Raw genomic sequence first — 19937 nt, forward strand, 5'->3', positions numbered from 1 at the left:
ACTGTATTGAGATTAAAGTGCTCCGTATGAGACACGCTCTTACTCTCGGCCTGTAGGAATGATGCTCTTTATCACTTTGGTACTGTTTATGATTGTGTCAGAAAACCCCCTCATTATGTTCAAGTTCAAATAAACATGCAAAAAGACAAGTGCTAAATATCCCTTTATTTGTCCCTGAAATGAAACGGCTGTTACGGGGTAGACTGTGTTCTCAAGTATCTTGTGAGCATCTGACTGGGGTTGCTCATGTGCTAGCAGTCAACAGTGCTCTGGTCTGGTCTATGAAAGTCTTATTCTAGTGGCTCAGTTCTCGTCAACACTTCCTGCACATCCAATGTTTAACAGATGATAAGCATATATGTTATAGACATATATGTGTGCACCTCCCCCATCCTAGACATATCAAGTCAAGAACTTTTCATACAATACAATGCAACCCAAAGTGCCCAACGGTATATACCATATTGTTAGGTGACTGTAAAAAGGAAGAGTTTCCAGCTTTTCAGTTAGCAACTATCTCCCCAAAATTATCAAGTAAAATGCATTACACTTTTAAACAAATCCGCTACTTTCTGCAGCAATCGTTCAAGGTTCATACTACGACCAACATACCCATCCATTATCCATACCCGCTTTATCCTTTGCAGGATCACGGGGGTCTGCTGGAGCCTATCCCAGCTCATTTCAGGTGAGAGGCAGGGGTTACGCCCTGGACAGGTCACCAGTCCATCACAGGGCCACATACATACAAACAACCAGACATACTCACACTCACACCTACAGGCAATTTATACTCATCAATTAACCTAGTATGCATGTTTTTGGACTGTGGGAGGAAACCGGAGCACCCGGAGGAAACCCACGCAAGCACGGGGAGAACATGCAAACTCCACACAGAAAGACCCCCAGGGAGTCGAACCGGGAACCTTCTTGCTGTGATGCAACAGTGCTAACCACCAAGCCACCCTGCTGCCCATGACAATCACAACCAACATACCCAATAAACAATATTAATGGCGTAGAGAAGGTCTGGTATCAAAATGTATCTTAACTCAGGTATCAGAAGGGGATCTTAACCCAACTGGATCAGTGCAAACGTGCTCTGAACAGTGCCATTTCCACTGAACAGTGCCATTTCCACTGAACAGCGCCGTTTTTTACTGCAGGACCCTGTAAACTCATAAATAAGAGTCCTGATTATTATAAATACTTTTATATGATCAGCACCCACCCGACCCCACTAGGTGATGAAGCCTATAGTCAGGGACCAGAGAGAATGCAGTTCTACCGAATGATGTTTGGTGGAAGCAGACATTATCTCATTACTGATATGATCTGACAAAAGATTCCTGAATTGATTAAAACACAGATTAAACTTGTTTACAATTCATTAGAATGGTTTTATTTGCGATAAATAAGGCAGTGAGAACCAAGTGAGCCAAGTTAGGTTCCATGTGGATGTCACCCAGGTTACCTAGTATGCATAGTGTGGGGCACACTGGAATTCTGTAATTGAGCCATGTGGATAAATATTCACATATTTCCATCCAGAACCTCTGCACAGGTGCACAGAACCATAAAGCATGCATATAATTATCAGGGGTGTTCTCTGTGCACTGTGAGCAGATATTAGAGGGTGCAAAACCCATCTGGAACATCCTTTGTCCAGTATAATGTATTCTATGAAGAACCTAGAAGTTGCACGTTTGGATTCTCGTCAGAGTGAAAATAATTAAACGTATTTGTGACCAAAAAAATTGATAAGTTAAGATATAAGTCAGCCTCCCATTTTGAGATCGGAAGAGAGACTGAGTTATCTATTTTGGACATTAATCTATATAGCTATGATATTAATTTTGGGGTGTTTAGATTAAGTAATTATGTCACCTTAATGGGAAGTTGCAGATCCAGTTGGTTGAATTTATATTTTTTTACTTATTATGGACTTACGCTTCCGTCAGTCTGCCCCAGGGCAGCTGTGGCTACAAAACGTAGCTTAGCACCTGGAAAAAGTGAGACTGGTTATTTTAAGGAAGTCCCACCAGGCTGTCAGAGTTGAGCTAATATTAACACTTTTAAAGCATGTATGATGCTTGTTTTTTTGACTAGTAAATGGTAAATCTGAGATTTCCAAATCATTGCAAAACACTTGTTCTGAGTCCAGCCATTGACTATCTAGTGAGTGATTTTGGCACCATTTCAAGATATAATCTAACTTATTAACTAAGAAGTAATACTGGAAGTTGGCTCGGTCTAAACCTCCACAGTCTCTGTTTTTTTGTAACGTTTTTAAGCTAATACGTGGTGGTTTGTTTTTCCATAGAAATTTTGACACGTATGAGTCCAGTGACTTAAACCATGGGGAAGGGGGTTTGAAGGGTATCATTGGGAAAAGATCATTTATTTTTAGTAAAACCATCATTTTCATGGTGGTAATTCTCCCCATGAGTGAAATGGGAAGAGAATTCCATCGGGTAAGATCATCCTCTATTTTTCTTAATAGCTGAACATAATTCAGTTTGGTTAACTCTGACAGCCTAGGGGAGATGTTTATGCCCAGATATCTAATGTTTCCTGATTTTAATTGAGTAGTGGCTGTATTCTGGAAATTAGAGATTAAAATCCATCTTTGAGTGCAATTGTCTGTGACAGTGAGGTTTGTGAGTTGTGGAGAAAGAGTAGCAAATCATCAGCATAAAGACTTATCTTGTCATCTAAAGTTTTGCATTGTATGCCTTTAATAATTTTGTTTTGCCTAATAGCAGCTGCTAAGGGCTCAATAAATATCGCAAATAGTGAAGGAGAAAGAGGACAACTTATTTAGGAGCAATGCTGCTAAAAGTCCACAAAGAAAGTTGTCCCTTCATCACACCTGTTGTCATTGTGTACAACATACAGCTTGATTGGTTTAAAATATATTTTGCATTCAACATTATCAAAAGGCAGCAGTTCAGGAATGAGGGTTAACTCTAAAGTACAGTATATACAAATTCATGAAAACGATTGCTGAAACATTTATTCAGTTGTGTGCTTCAGTTGTTTTTATACCAAATAAATATTCAAACAGGGATTTCATGAATTTTAAATTAATTTAAGTGTTTAATTGTAAAATCACCATTTCATCTAATTTCTCTGCATTGTCTGCCATTACCTGTCTGAGACTCTTTCCTGTTGTTTTGATCTCGTCCTTTTTTTCCTGTTCATATGAACCCATTCATCATATTAGGTTTACAAACTGCCAAATGTGCATTCCTTTTCCTGAGTGGAAGAATGCTTGTGTAACTCTACCCCCTCTGTCCGAGGAACGGCATCTTGCCAAAAATCCTAAATACTGCTGATCAAAACACAATCATGAGCGCTCAGTGTATCGGATACCAGCGCTCTGGTATCATTTTAGTTCACAGTGTCAGGCCACGTAATGCCAAGACTATGATAGTTAGTCTCAAACAGCTTGGTGGTAGATATGCTGCTCTAGAGCTACGCTGCAGGGGACACCGACATGATCCACTGGGCGGTGCCCATCACCCCTCCTTCTCTCATCTTCTTCTCTTCCTTTCTCATTTATCAATTAGAAGTATCTCATAACCATCATTGTTCTCCACTGTTCTTGTAGTTTGTGGTGCTGGTCTGCCCCCTCAGTTTCTCTTCTGTGTATGTTTGCAGGCCAGAGCTTCAGGAGCTGCATGCTGACCTGCAGTCCCCCCTCTGATCATCCCACTGCTTCTGATCACCTCAGTGTCTGCTGTCTACATCTGCTTATATAGTCATCCCTGTGGTGCACTAACTGGCCATTGTGTCTGTGTCTCTCCTTTTTCTGTTCTTAATTCTCTCTGTCTGATCTCCCTTTTCCTGCTCTGTCCAGCTGGTCTCCGGCAGGAGGATCCCCCTTATGATCCAGGTCCTGGTCCAGGTTTCTTCCCTCCTAAAGTTTTTCTTGCCACTGTTCGGCTTAAGGTTTTTCTCCCACTATGGGAGTTTTTACCATTGTTTATGTAATAATTGCTCGGGGGTTTATGTTCTGGGTCTCTGGAAATATCCTAGAGACAACTTCTGTTGTATTAGACGCTATACAGGACTGTCTCAGAAAATTAGAATATTGTGATAAAGTTCTTTATTTTCTGTAATGCAATTAAAAAAACAAAAATGTCATACATTCTGGATTCATTACAAATCAACTGAAATATTGCAAGCCTTTTATTATTTTAATATTGCTGATTATGGCTTACAGTTTAAGATTAAGATTCCCAGAATATTCTAATTTTTTGAGATAGAATATTTGAGTTTTCTTAAGAAAGAGAATCACAATATTCTAATTTTCTGAGACAGCCCTGTATAAATAAAATTGAATTGAACTGAATTGAACTGCCATGTATTCAAGGTCTCATGGAAAATTAGTTTGCCATTTTACAACAGAGAGTCCGTTGCAAACTTGAGGATATAAACCATTAAGCAGCTCTAAAACAAATACATGCTGTCTCATTATGCACACTAAAAGAGTTAAAGAGAGTAAATTCAAGCATCTGACCAACAATTGTTAAGACATGTACAGTAGCTCTGCAGTGTTGAAGTCATCAACCTAATACAGATTCACACTTCCAAGTAATTTTCTTGTCCGTATCAAGCGTGTAGGATTACTCGCTCACCTTGGTGACAGCTACTTTGGCACCTTTGTTTATAAGCTGGACCACATTGTCGGCTTGTCCCTTGTGCGAAGCTATGAGGAGGCGCTCGGAGAGTGCGAGAACCTCAGCCACATCCTGCTGGCTCATGAAGCAGGGGGAATGATACAGCCGTGGGAAAGGCGGTGGTGGGGATGGTCTTGGATGCTCCCTAACTCATGGTGGGCTCCACTGCAGGCAGGAGGGGTTCAGTATGGTCCAACGGTGCCAGGATGGTTGATTTTTCTGTTATTACAGTCTGCTAGAACTGCTAGGATTCCTCCCCTTCATCCTCTCAGCTGCGGAAAGAGAACAGGAAACAGTGAAACAAGCCGACGTGTGCCCAACACATAGTAGCCTGGCAAACAGGAAAACAGAGAGATTACAGGCCGGGTGGACGACGTCACCACTTTCCAGGTTGTGACAGCAACAGCTCTCACGGGATGACCCGAGCTGGACAGATATAATCCACAAGTGCAGCAGGAACCAGGGCTGACATTAGACTTATGCATTGTGAAGGAGACCTCTCGTATGATGAGGACGCAAAAAGAGAAACAAGAGGCATAATTAGAGATATCATTTGTATTGTATCTATTTAAAATTCAGTTAACTGTAAAATATTGATTTTCTTTGTAAAACAAGTTGACAAAACACTTGTGAACAAATCTAAAAATGTTGCTATGGTCTAACCAGAGCCGGATTAAATAAATGGACTACACTAGGCAGACTGTGATTTTTGGGCCCCCCTCCATCGATGTTATTTATGAAATCTTAAACTTACCAAAGTTACTAATAAAACTTAATTCACATTTTACATAGCATAGTCATAGTCAAGTTGGTTCTTTGTATTCCAAAATAAGTCATGTGTTGTATATTAAAAAGTCTATCAGACTATTTTTAGATTTGTATCATTTATACGTTATACCAACGCTCTATTAAATGCTATTAAATTATCCTTATCTTATCGATTGTGAGCATTTTGCAGAAAATCTTAATGAAATGTGTTGATTAAATTGAATAGTTAAATAAGAAGTAAAATCTACAAAGACCAATAAAATTTGCAGTAAGACAAAGTGTGCTGTAGTATGTATGTCTGTATGTGTACAGTATATGTATGTATGTGTATGCGAATGCAGAGCCGTTTGGGTTGCGAGGCCCTGTGCGAAATAGCTAGGAGGGCCCTCCTAGCCAAAAATTTTGGGGTTTTTCGGGTCGGATCGGGTGTCTATATGCGCAATTCTAACTCTCCAATTAGCAAAATACTGGATACCTTCCCCTGCCTCATCATCATCTGGGCTTGCCTCGACGCGGGGCCCCACGGCTGCTTGAGGATCGGTGATTTATGTAACAAATTTATCAAACGAGCCTTTCAGAGAGGCATTAAACTCTTCCATTTTCTTTAGTTTTTTTCTTTTTTCATCCCCTGATGGAAATTTCCTGATTCTGTCTCGTTCTCTCGACATTGTGTGACAGTTTGTTCCAACTCCACCCGTCTGGATCAGAGCAGCTTGTGTCCGCGCTTGGTCTGATCAGTTGTATTGAACAACAGACACGCGTCATCATTGCACATATATTTATTGATATGCACAGACTAGTACACATTTAGGTCTGTAATGGAACGTGACTGTTGATATTTATAAGGGAAAAAAGGAAGGAAAAAAAAAAAAAAAAAAAACGGCCCATAGCGCCAGACCCCTAGGGGCCCTTGGGGCGCGAGGCCCCTTGGGGCATGTTATCAGCCATTAATATGTGTGCAGACAATGGGTCTAACTGTCTCAAGTATGGTTTAAGTAATATTAACTTATCAATTAAAGAGAACAAAAAATGCTGATAATTAGTGTTAGTAGATATACATTTTTTTGCGTCTATCATTTCTAATATTTATTTAAAAGCATCTCAACACAATATACAGTATTTTGTCACTGAAAAACATGTTTTCTATACCAAAATATCTTAAAAAGAAAGATAGAGAAAAGCTGAGAATAGCATCAAGGGAGATAGATGATATATAGATGTCTCCTTTCACTGAAAACCCCACAAATTCCAAATTTCATTGTAGAAAATTTGTTTCTATAATTCCACATTAAAATTGAATTTATTTAAAATAAAAAATGAAATAGATGAAACAAAACATATATATACAAAACATATATATATATATATATATATATATATATATATATATATATATATATATATATATATATATATATATATTCAGTTAACTGTAAAATAAATATTTTACAGTTAACTGAATTTTAAATAGATACAATAGAAACTATATCTCTAATGAATTTTATATATATATATATATATATATATATATATATATATATATATATATATATATATGTATATTTTTATGTTGTATGTCTTCATATTGGGTCTAGAGCCTGTAAAAAAGTTGATATATTATATACATATATTCATATACAAAGATTCATATATATATATATATATATATATATATATATATATATATATATATATATATATATATATATATATATATATATATATATATATATATATATGAATATTTGGTATGGAAAGCAGCAGTGCTTCCAATTTGTCCTCTGGTATTCATCCATTCAGAATATTGACCTTAACCCGAATTTTGACTGCATGTAAACGTAGTCACTGATAGATGGTATCCTGCTCGGCTAAGAAGTGGGAAAGCATATAGCAGACCGTGGATGAATATAAATGCATCTACCGCACATGGATGCATTGATAGGGAGAAAGCGGCGGAGAGACGTACAGCAGATACACGTCTGCCGGATTTGTTCCACTACATGAGGGTGTAGTTTCCTCTCGCCGTACGTCAGCACATCTGTTCAAACCTCCTTTTAACATCACGAGCAGGAAGTGGTCAGTTAGCCAAGGCAATATGAGGGGCAGAGCCCTGTGCAGGACTCACCCATGGAAGTTAGAAAAATAACATATTAATGTGTCCTCATATTCAGAAAGCGCTGTTTAACACACAAAGAAGACATGGTGCAGAGAGAAGAAAACTATTTGAGACTGTGCAAGAGGATTCATCATTATCCAAGCTTCTATATGTTCTTCATTAAAGGGATTATGAAAAACAGTTTTTTTCTTGCTTTAACATATATAAAGTGGTCTCCCTTCAGCCTGCCAACTCAGAGAAGGAGGAAAGCAACCAGATTCTGCAGTGTCTGTACAGCCGCCCGGATGATCCATCCAGTGTGATGTGGATCTACGAGCCGTTCAGATTCTGATCCTGTCGTTACGTAACGATTTACGGATTTCCATAGGTTGACCTCCGATGTATGAAACCATTTCCACAACTAACTCCGCCGGCCGGAGCTTCCGCCATTTTTTCGTAGCGGTGTATCGCGTCATTCAGGCAGCCAATCCGCACAGAGCCTCATTATCATAGCCCCGCCCACTCAGAATCCTGCATAGATAATGAGGTTAGAGAATGGGAAGATAAAAACATGGCTCAGAGGCTGAATTTCTAATTTATTTAGCAAAAACAATCAAAAGCTTGTTTTTAAGACATTCAAGGCCTGTTTAAAATAGGTATTAGATGCCATAATAGGTCCCCTTTAAATAGTAAAAATACACAAAAATAAAAATAATTAAACACCCAAAGCAGTTTGTTAGTGCGTTACAGCTGTCCATAGCACTTCCTAAACTACAGATCAGGCGTAAGCAACCCTGTCCCCTGAGAGCCACTGTGCAGTTCCCCTGTTTCAACACACCCTGACACAAATTACTGATGAAGGGAAACACCTAAAACATGTAGTACAGTGATCTAATGTATATACAAATGAAAATAGTGGAACAAATTGAATCTCCACTGATGCATTTTGCCTTTCCAAAAAATCATTTTGCAAAGGTGTATATACTTCATCACTAATGATGTGTGTTAAAAAAGTCAAAGGAGAACAGTTTAACATCAGCATGTGGTGCACAAAGTCAAAGTGAGCATGTAAACAGAATCCAATATGAACCCACATAGCACTGACCAATGACTGCGTTAGCATGCACACAGGAACGTTTCCCAACTTTGGAGTAAATATTTCCCATTTGGAAGCGGGCCATTTTCACATTTTTATTGCCACTTATCAATCCAGAGTCATAAAGTGAGCAGGTGATAATTGGAGTGAAAACAGATGGTCCTAGCATGTCCCGACAAGAGCACTCTGGGATTAAAGAGATGCTTTTACATGTTATTTCTGCTGCCAGCCTTGTCAATAAGAGTATATTACAGGATTTTAAACCATGTTCTCTGTTTGAAAAGTACACTTGATGATATACAGGATGTTTATTGACTGTTAAAGCAAGCTACTATGATGATAAGCCCTTCTCACAGAAACTCCATGCAGCCAAAACGCAGATCCGTAGGAGCTCAAAGTATACAAAGAGGAAGAGGACTTAACTCCTAAACTGTTGATTTGGGTTTTAAGATTCATGCAGCGTCTTTTGAAGAGCTGAACAGATAATAGAGAAGCTTAGTTCTATCAAGAGCTACACTTCAAAAAGTCTCTTGATGATATCTTAAAATGTTTCAGCAAAAGCAATTCAAATCAAATATCACAACCATTCCTGGAATCTAGTGCTCCATCACAACAGATGTCATTGGACTTCTATATATCCTTCTTTAGCAGAACTTTACAATTTAAAATTCGCTTTCATCCAACAACAATCTCAGTTTTTTATTTTAAGCTATGTGTTTTTTGATTCATTAACATTCAGTTTGGGTATTTCACATGCATACCCATTTTTGGGCGTGCACGGATGGATGGAAGGAGTGAGAATTGTCAGGTCGCTGCACAGATGCTTTCAACTTCTCTGCCACCTGAGATCAGTCATAACCTCTCACAACAGGCTCTTGCTCTACTTCTACATTCTTCAAATCCCATGTGAACCGCTGACCCACTTGATCGTCTTGTCTTTGTCAACGGTACATCATTTTCCTGATCATCATGCGAGATGTTTTAGTCACATGAATAAGGTGTGAACGGTTGTAAAACTACCCCGGGAGGATTCTCAAGAAGGACTGGCCAACAACAGCTCAAGTCAGAGCTGAACAAGTCCTCGTTGAATGGGAAAATATCCAACTGCAATTGTTGTAATTCATGTCGTCACAATTCGATCTTGAATTATTAATCTCAAATTCAGCATTTCCACCCTTCATAAAACTTGCAGCATGTATGTAGAAAATCAGTTACCAACAGACCTAAAAACCGATAATTAGCTGGTTATGTTGTAGGGGTGTAACGATACACTAATCTCACGATACGGTACGATACCTGATATTGAGGTCACGGTAACGATACGATATTATAGCAGTATTTTTTTAACAACCTTGAATGAGGAACATATGACTGGAAAAAATTGTCTTTTATTTGAAAGACACAAAATACAAAACAATGCTGTACGTTTGCCCTATTGTTCCAGTTTGTAATGCTTTATAACTGTTTAAGTTTTAAAGAGCAAGCCAGGCCCACCATTTTCCACAAACTGAACTAAAAGTAAATGTCAGGTTTGCATTATGCATCTTCAGTTTCATACAAGTACAAATATTTTTCCACAAACTGAATAGTTTCTCTCATGTATGATTTAACTTTTTTCTTTTCCAGAAATGTAACAACTAAAATTAAATAAATAAAAGTAAATAAATACATACAATTTTACATCATAAAACAGATTGATTCATGCTCACCTTATAAGTGTAAGAGGAGATTTATTTTTGTTAAGAAGGTTATTTTGGTAATTCAGGGTTCATTATTTTATAAATATATTCTTTATATTCTGATGTAAATCAGGGACTATAATGACACTAGTCAGTTTATCTGTAGTGATTAGTCTGTTTTAGATTGGGCGGAGTGATACGCCACAGTACGGCACTAGGTGCTGTGTTGATGTTCTAAAATCCTACACTGTTGAGGGACATTAAAGTACACTGGAACTCAGCAGAAGTTTCCCCGTGTTTATCCTACTCACGACCAGAAAAAGGTTTAATTTAATAAGGTAAGGCTTAACTCTACACCAGCCTTACATAAGTAAAGGTTCAGACCTCAAAACGGGACCGCAAAACGGGACTAGTTTCTTCTGAGCGGAGTAAGATCTTGGTCCAATATCGTGATACACTTTGTCACGACACGTATCGTGACGTTTTTGTATCGCGAAATTTCGTGGCACAATATGTTGTTACAACCCTATTATGTTGTGGACTTGAGCTTACAACATTTTTTAAAGGATTAATGGTTCATGTTTTTTTTTATTAAAGAAACATCTGTTTGGTCGTTTTCTCCAACATGGGAAGATGTGGCTGATGCAGATCTGGGCGTGTCAGATGGAGTCGATGCCGGATTCATGCTACCCTCAATTTTATTAATATAGCGTCTATTACAACAGTAGTTGTCTCTTTCCAGAGACCAGAACATGACCTCGAGCACTTATTTTACCAAGCATAAACATAAACACTGGCAGGTTAAAACTCCCCTATTTGGAGAAAAACCTCAAGCCAAACAGTGGCAAGGAAAAACTCCCCTTTAGGAGGGAAGAAACCTGGACCAGGACCTGGGGCATGAAGCAGAATGCCACCATGTACGATACAGAGAGCACAGGAAATGGTAAACGCACCACAGAAAACATGCTTGTCGTGTTGAGACCCAACTATCTGACAACTTGCTCTCCAAAACCTGATCAAACTCATTTTAAAACATAGCTAAACAAACTGGTTTCAATAAAATTGAGTATAATAAGAGGGTTTTTGTTATGTCTGACAGAAGAGAGTCACTTTATTATTTAATTGTGTCAGTATGTGTGAGCTAATTAGTAAATGATGTCATCTAGTAACATTTTTAGCGCACTTTACCGACATTAGAACTACCGAACAACAGATCGGGTCGGCCTGTCACACGTATGTATATTCGGTGAAGCAACATCATAACAGCAATGTAAACGGTGAAAAAGAACGGCACATTAATTATTCCTTTTCATGAGCACTTTACAAAGCCACGCCTACAATCTGATAAGACGAGTCGAAGACCGGATGTGAGGTACAGAACTGCATTTCAACTCGTCAACAACACGTTCCATGTGATCCCTGAAGTTTAATCTGCGATGACAGTCCTAATAATTATGAATCACAGCAGAGGAGGAGATACCAACAAATGGCATCAACAAGCCTGATTCAGTGTTGTAGCCTTAGACTCTAAAATCCAGAGAAAAATTAATTACTTTCAAGCTGTCGGTCTTTCAACTCAAATCATCCATAACAAATGGCAGTTTAATTCGATTCAAGCAAAGCATTCCACTGGATCCAATTTCAGTCTTAAAACAGCAGTAATAGCTCCCCTTCCATCAAATTTAGCTTGTTTAGCAAAAAAATTAAGGTGAATTTAAATGCAGCAAAGACAAACAATAATTTAATTTGATTAAAATGAATTTAATTTAATTTAAATTCAGCTGGTCTCCAGCATGAGGGTCCCCCCTTATGATCCAGGTCCTGGTCCAGGTTTCTACCCCCTTATGATCCAGGTCCTGGTCCAGGTTTCTACCCCCTTATGATCCAGGTCCTGGTCCAGGTTTCTACCCCCTTATGATCCAGGTCCTGGTCCAGGTTTCTACCCCCTTATGATCCAGGTCCTGGTCCAGGTTTCTACCCCCTTATGATCCAGGTCCTGGTCCAGGTTTCTTCCCCCCCTTATGATCCAGGTCCTGGTCCAGGTTTCTTCCCCCCCTTATGATCCAGGTCCTGGTCCAGGTTTCTTCCCTCCTAAAGGGGAGTTTTTCTTGACACTGTTTGGCTTAAGGTTTTTCTCCCACTAGGAGTGTTTCTACCTGCCATTGTTTATGTAATAATTGCTCGGGGGTTTATGTTCTGGTCTCTGGAAAGATCCTAGACAACTTCTGTTGGAATAGACGCTATATAAATAAAATTGAATTGAAAAATGTAGCTCCTCAAATTCAGTTCATTGGGTTTACTAAAAAGTAGTATGAATGATTTTAACTTAAGTATTTTAAAAGTATTGCCTGAAGGACCTCGTCAGCAAATTGTCTTCTTTTATTACCTGAACTCAACTAAGGCATTACTGCCCTGATGTCCACAGAGGCCAGAAGGCATGAACGCTGTTAGGAAACGGTAGTTGTTCGGACCCAGATGTAGGAGAGAGCAGGAGGCAGGAGTTCTCAGAAAGCAGGATTTATTTTAAACTAACAAAAAGCACTGCTTTGCAGTTTACAAAAAACTCGGAACTAGAATCAAAAACTGTAAACACATGGGAACATGGAGGTAGAAACAGTATGGACCAGCAGGGAGCAGGGAAAGACAAGACCAGATATACACAAAGGTTAACGAGACACAGGTGCAGACAATCAAGGCAGATGGGAAACAGGAAGGTCAAACCAGAACTGAAACACTGTAGCTGCGTCTGAAATTCCATCCTTCCACCCTAATGAGTGGCAAAAACAGTATGTGAGATTTTTTAGTGCGTCAGAAACATTATTACGTACACAATAGTATGCGTATCCTGGAGAAATGTATTAGTATGGATTGATGGCAGGCCCCCAGTCTCGCACTCAGCAGGCATGCCGATTTTTCCCAGTGTCCAGCCGCGGTACTGCAACAAAAAATCCCATGGGGCCCAAAAAGCTTTTTTCCCATAGACCACAATAGTAAAAGAGAAGCCTCTAAAACTGTTCACAGGAACCTCCAGCTGTAATCACCGGCAATTACTAATCTTTGTATTCTATATTTTTAAGTCATGGACTTTATATCCGTCAAAAATGTTTTATAACGGCCAGAAAAGTCAAAGAAAAGTCTCTTTCTGGGCGTGACGTCACGGCATTAATAATATATGTAATAATATACATGTAATAATATACATTAATATTATATTAATACTCGTTCTCATTGCCCCGGGGCATGATGGGAGGTGACTCAACTGCGCATGCTCTATGGGCCCCTTAACGCGGAAGTAAACCCGGAAGTCAGGAAATTTTTCGGCGTATGCGCCAGGCGAGCAACTTCCATTGAAATGAACGGCGGCCATTTTCCTGTCTGCTATCCAGTTATTATAATACATCCATGATTGATGGACACTAGCTAAGCAGAAACTTCCCACAATGCAATGCAGCGGTGTTTGGTTGCTAAGTGCTGCGCAGATACGTATATGTCATAAGTATAATATTAAGTATAATAATATTATTATATAATATTAATATTATAATATTCGTATATAATAATATTATGTAATATCATCTTGTTTGGGCCAGGATAAACGGGAAAGAGCAGAGCGGAGCTGCTACTGCTGCTGTGACAGGAGTTGTTACCATGGTAACAATTCCCCCTCCCAATGGCAGGAAGAGCCGTGTGGCTCTGAGTAGTATGTCCCAATTAATGCATACTACTGATATTTACTCAAAAGTGTGCCGAACTATTATAGTAGTATAGTATACTTTTTGAGTATATACTGTTTAGTATGGCATTTCGGACGCACCGACGGGCTTCAAAATAAAACGGGAAGGGTCAAACCCTGACAGAACGCTGCTGTTTTTTTTACAGTGAAAAAACCTTTATGACATGATAAATACATTTTAATTTTGATTGTTTGTATGACCAAAAAAAAAAACAAGAAAGAAAAAAAATTGGGATGCTAAATCTGAAAGCCTAAATATTTAATAAATAGTGCCGTAATTTCTTTTTTTTAAAGCTAGTTTAACAGCTACTCAGGAAGGAGATATAACGCAGCCAATTTTAACCATTAACACTTATACAAATATTTTGCAGAATGGAAAGGAAAATACCACCTGGACCGCGTAACTGAATGATGCAAAAGTTACAGTTTTCTTGAACTGCTGTGGACATTTTGAGACTTGATTTGTTTTAGATCTTGTAAAATCTGGTTCCTGTCTCATATTTTGTAACAGTATAGTGTTTGGTTGGAAAACATCATGCACCTGCATCAAAAAAACCAGCTCAAGAAAATGTAAGGTCCTTAGGCTTTCAAATACACTCAAACTGGACAGATTATCCATTCGTACTCAGCCTATTTAAAATGATCATATTATTCTCATTTTTATGGCCAAAGGAGGTGCGGGTTTTTGGAACGACCAGGTTCATGTAACTGCTTGAACGTAGGTTCCTACCACTGATGTTGATATTAAGTAGTGAGTCAGGATATGAAGGGGTGCTTCCAGTGATGGTTTTGTAGATGAAGTGATACCAGTGGATATCAAAAGTAACATTTTTGAATAATCTTATAACAACACAATGCCATTTTAAAAATGCAAAAAAAAAAAAAGGTGCATCACGGTTGATACCTGATATTTATGCTCCCACTCATGAACACACCACAAGGGGAAAACAACTTTTAAAGGGAAAGAAAAGGAAACTGAAATGTACAAGTTTCAGTGTAACCTGTAAAGGTCCAAAAATATGGAATGAGATTGATAGTGCTATAAGAGAGTCTGGATCTCTCTCAATTTTAAAAAAAAGACTAAAACAAAAATTGTTATTAAATTATGTCTCTTATTAAATTTTGTATGTACCAATACCTGATGTATTATTTTTATAAGAATATATTTGTATCTAGGAGATCTGAGGAGGTCTCAGGGTTTTTTTTTGTGTGTTTTTCTTATTTAGGTTATAAGGTTAATATACTGTATGTATATGTATTATATGTGTAATTTATAGTTGTTTTGCTGTGTGACTGGGCCCCTATTCATAAGCTACAGTTAGCTTCTGGGGAGTCCCATTTTACAAACCTCAATTGATTGATTATTATCTGTATTTGTGTTTTTTAAATTATTTGTAAATAAACTCTAAACTAAACTAAACTAAACTCAAAAACTGCAATAAAACAAGTACAATAAAGTTGTATGATATCTGCTGCCCTTACCTCTGGGCTTACTTAATTAAATGTAATGCTTTTCTTAAATTAAAACAAATGTTTACATAAAAAAAATACTATCTTTAATGAATTTAATACATTTCTTAGACTTTTCTCCTGTTAGTTGCACAGTGGGATGACAACGTGTCGCTCAACGTATTGATGAGAATGGTTTATGACAATTCTAACATAAATCACGTATAACATATGCTCACATGAGGTTATTTATGATGTATTTATTACCTAAAAAGGTATAATTCATGCTTCCACCTTGAACCAACAGGTTTTGTCCACCACAGCTGGAAACCTCCCCCCCCTCACACAGGAGCCCTGCACCGCTCTAGGCCAACGTGCACGTCCCCAGAAAGCTTTGCTGGTTCGATGCAGACCACGTCAACAGGGAAGTACAGAGCTCCCATACGTCCTTTCCCCTCTGTTGTACATACTGTATACTAGGGCTGGGCGATATATCGAGATTTTAATATATATCGATATATTTTCAAACGCAATATGGTACGAGACAATATCGTTTATATCGATTTAAATTTTTTTTTTTTTATGATTTTGATATCTTATTTTGTGACAAATTGACTTGAATGTTTTATTTGAGATTTGCACAAATGTTGTGTTATTTGCACAACTGTCAACCTCAGTGGAAAAGTCTGCCTGTTACTGTCTACATTGTATTAATTTCACAGTGTATTTTAATTTAATTGTTATGTAGGAAAGGGATATTTGTTTTATTTTATTCAAGAAGCATTTTTATTCTATATATGCAGGCAGTTTATTTTTATTTCATTTGTTTTATACATTTTGATATTGTGCAGACCTCTGTTAATAAAGGAACCTGTGTGACATTTGGCACGAGGCTTTGTATTAAAACTGACTGTTTTTTTAAGGGTTTGCCTCAGAAAAAAATGAAGCTAACAGAGATGCTATAATGCTTTGGGGGAAACCCCAATTATGGCACAGAAAAAATATCAATATATATCGAGTATCGCCATTTAGCTAGAAAATATCGAGATATGACTTTTGGTCCATATCGCCCAGCCCTACAAATGACTGCTGTAGCACTTTTGAAAACTGTCATATACTGAAGTTTGCGGATGACACTGTTCTAGTGAGCCTGCTGAATAACTGAGACTTCACATGGTCTTGTGTTTGAATACTTTTTGAAATGTGTGGAATCTTTTTTATCTTTGAATGTCTTAAAGACAAAGGATATGTGTATGGATTTCAGACACGTGCAGACCTCTCCTGTAAGTAAAGTGACTGAGGGTCAAGAAGTTGAAATTGTTGAGTCCTATAAATATTTAGGCACTATTATTGACAACAAACTGTCATTTGGAAAAAATATAGACTCGATATATAAGAAAAGCCAGCAGCGCCTTTTTTGTCTTCGAAAACTCGATTCTTCCCTGATGACTATGTTTTATCGTTCTTTCATTGAATCTGTTATCACTTTTTCTTTTATTTGTTGGTTTCAATCTTTGAAAGTCAAAGACAGAAATTTGCTCAATAAAGGTTGTCAGTCTAAGCAGTAAAATCATTGGGTCGGCTCATCAAACTTTATACTATACTTTAAACTTTTTAAAGAACTTTATAACAAACAGCTGATCAAGAACTCCATGTTGTCTGATTGCTCATATCCCTTAATAAACAGTTTCAGTTTCTACCATCAGTTACTGCTTACACTCCCTTTTGCAAAGACAAACAGATACAAACACTCCTTTGTTCCTCCGCTATGGTTCTTTTAGATGCCGGAAGGAAAGGGTAGTGGGTGAAAAAGCCTTCCCTCTTAACTAGAGCTTAGGTCTGTACTATGATGTGTAACTTATTGTAATTTATTATGTATATTGTATGTATATTTACCATTGTGTGCTTTCATTTCATTTTCATTTTATTTATTTGATGAGGAGGGACACTGCACATCATTATGTGTTTAAAAATAAAGGCAAATGCACCCAACTGTAGCCTATTGGCTAATTCCCATTGGCAGTCCCCCCCGGCTAGGATATAAAAACAGGCAAGTTAAGAGCAATACAGTGTTCAGTTATGAAATACAGTAATACAATAATATAACCTATACAACAATAATACAACCAACCACATAACACATTTCACAGTATTTTACATTCATAAGTTATAGTCGTAGCAGCAGATTAAAGTAAAGTGCAAGTGTCTAATGTAAAGTGCTGGTGTCACAGTTATAAGGTGCAGAGTAGAGGTATAAAGTGCGTGGTGTATGGGACTGTGGACTTGAGAAAAGAAAGAAAACAAAAAAAAAAAAAACTGTCGTGAAACGAATCGCCCCCTTGGGGACAAATAAAGTCATTGATTGATTGATACTGATGTCTTAAAAGATCGAAGAAGCATTTTTTTAATTCCTCTTGGCCAACATGCTCAGAATAACTGCCCAGCATTCAAGCACTCACCAGCCACCCTGCTGCACCAAACCTTTTTTTTCCTTCTGTAGAGAGTCAAAAATAAATAAATAAATAAATAGATCAATCGGCGGCTCATGGGAGAGGCTTCAGTTTGGGGAGTGCAGACACAGATCATCCATGATTCGTCACAGCCATTCAAGATGACTAGAAGACTTTAAGGATGACCATAAACATTGAGCAGTGAACACAGTCTTACTGCATTTAAGTAGTCTGAAACGTGTTAAATGTAGACCACACAAATAGTTAACGCTAAAAGAATGCCTGAAAAAAACCCTCACTGAGTTCAATGGTTTGAGCTGAAAAGGGTGCTAAAGCGCTATGGTAACACATGAATGATTCCCTCCTGCCAGCTGAAAACTGGAGAAAGATTAAGTATAGGAGGGATATCTCTGCTTGACTGCATTCCAGATGATTCTGCAGAGGATCCTGTTCAGTCAGAGAGCCGTGCACACAAAGCAGGCCAGCCAGTCTCAGTAAGGCACCCGCAGCTAGGCAACGGGCCTTTTGTGCAAACTTTTAGGAACTCAGAACTGAGCTCAAAAACAAGAAATGCCAACCCTTTGCTGTTCTCATGGCTCAGGGAGGAGGCCCACAGGAATACTTAACTTGTTCACCACTGGAAAAACAGCTCTCTACGTGAAAAAAGATGAAATCAGGAGATGTGCAACTGATTCTTCACAAACTCAAACGATTCAGAACGGTATTGCATAAAGTATCAGCACAGCTGTTTGAATATTAGATTTGTTTCCAGACTATACGCAATGTTGAAGGCTGGATTGCAGGTAAATCAAATCAGCGTATTTGTGGTTTGCTATTAGGCCACTGGACCACTGTGAGCAATAGTACACAGACTTCTGCTGTTGCTACAACATCATAACAAATTATATTAGAGCTCATATTAGGCACAGTCCAGTGTTAGTCAATTCTTTTCTAAAATTCAAAAGGTTCAACACAGTCTCACCCTGGATTTCACCACTGCTTATTGCCCTTTTATCACTGAGGAACATTTTACTTAATAAATCTACATATACTATTATTGTATACACACAGTATAGTACAATTATTCTACTTATAGAACTGTGGCTATTACAAACAAACATGCATGTTTCTTGAAAAAGGGATGGTGGGGACACTTGTCAATCAAAAACAGAAATTACTACTCAACAGCATACAGTAGTTTGTTTTGTTCAGATGAAATAATTTAAAATTTCAACAGGCAGGGCCAGTACGATTAATGTCTGTGAAAAACTAACGCATTTAAAAGTGTTTCTGTGGCAGAAGGAGTACGTGGTCCACACCCACATGCTTTATGTCTCTTTATTGCTCTTCCCTGCAGGGTCAGCCCAGGGTCAACTGCCTGGTTCCTCAAGTTTGACCTCACTGGAATGCTTACAGCTCTCTGTTGATGCACATTCGTACCTGCTTCCGACAGCAATTATTTGGACGTGGCTTGAAATTGCCACCATACCAGCTTCATTAGGCAGTCTGAATGGATTCTCCAGGTTTTACAAGGATTTTTATTACTACAAAGTAGGAATGGGCGATATTGATGAAGTTTTTGTGTAAAGCTGAGTTATGGTTCTGTGTTAAATCAACGCGCAACGTACGGTGCATGTCGCCGCGTACCCTACGCCGTAGGCTCTGCGTTGATTTAACGCAGAACCATAAATCAGCCTTAACAAACATGGCGGAAGGTGGATCTGAGAGCGAGGAGCTCGTTGTTAAACGTTATCTGGAACTGGTTTGGATTTAAAAAGAGTGATGAGGAGCAAACATCATCTATTATGTGCAGAGTCTGCAAAAAAACAGTAGGTGCAAAAGGATGGCTTTTATTTATTTGTCCTGTTTCTTTATTTATCAGGTTGTATTTTTTTCTACTTTGTGATTTTATAAGCTAAGAAAACTTGAAGGACAATGGTACTTTTGCTGTTTGCACTGTTATCCCACTGTTTAAGCCATGC

At 38.2% G+C, this 19937-nt stretch overlaps 1 protein-coding gene across 1 annotated transcript in view; it reads right to left on the reverse strand.

The window, feature by feature from the left end:
* Window positions 1-19937, reverse strand: part of ankrd6b (ankyrin repeat domain 6b) — a 79152-nt gene that overhangs the window by 40134 nt on the left and 19081 nt on the right. The window contains exon 2 of the mRNA XM_061707511.1: window positions 4644-4957. Coding sequence (XP_061563495.1) covers window positions 4644-4769 — 126 coding nt within the window. The 5' untranslated portion in view covers window positions 4770-4957. The remainder of the gene's footprint in view (window positions 1-4643; window positions 4958-19937) is intronic.

This window comes from Cololabis saira, chromosome 18, assembly GCF_033807715.1.
Source record: "Cololabis saira isolate AMF1-May2022 chromosome 18, fColSai1.1, whole genome shotgun sequence".
In the NCBI taxonomy this organism is placed as follows: domain Eukaryota; kingdom Metazoa; phylum Chordata; class Actinopteri; order Beloniformes; family Belonidae; genus Cololabis; species Cololabis saira.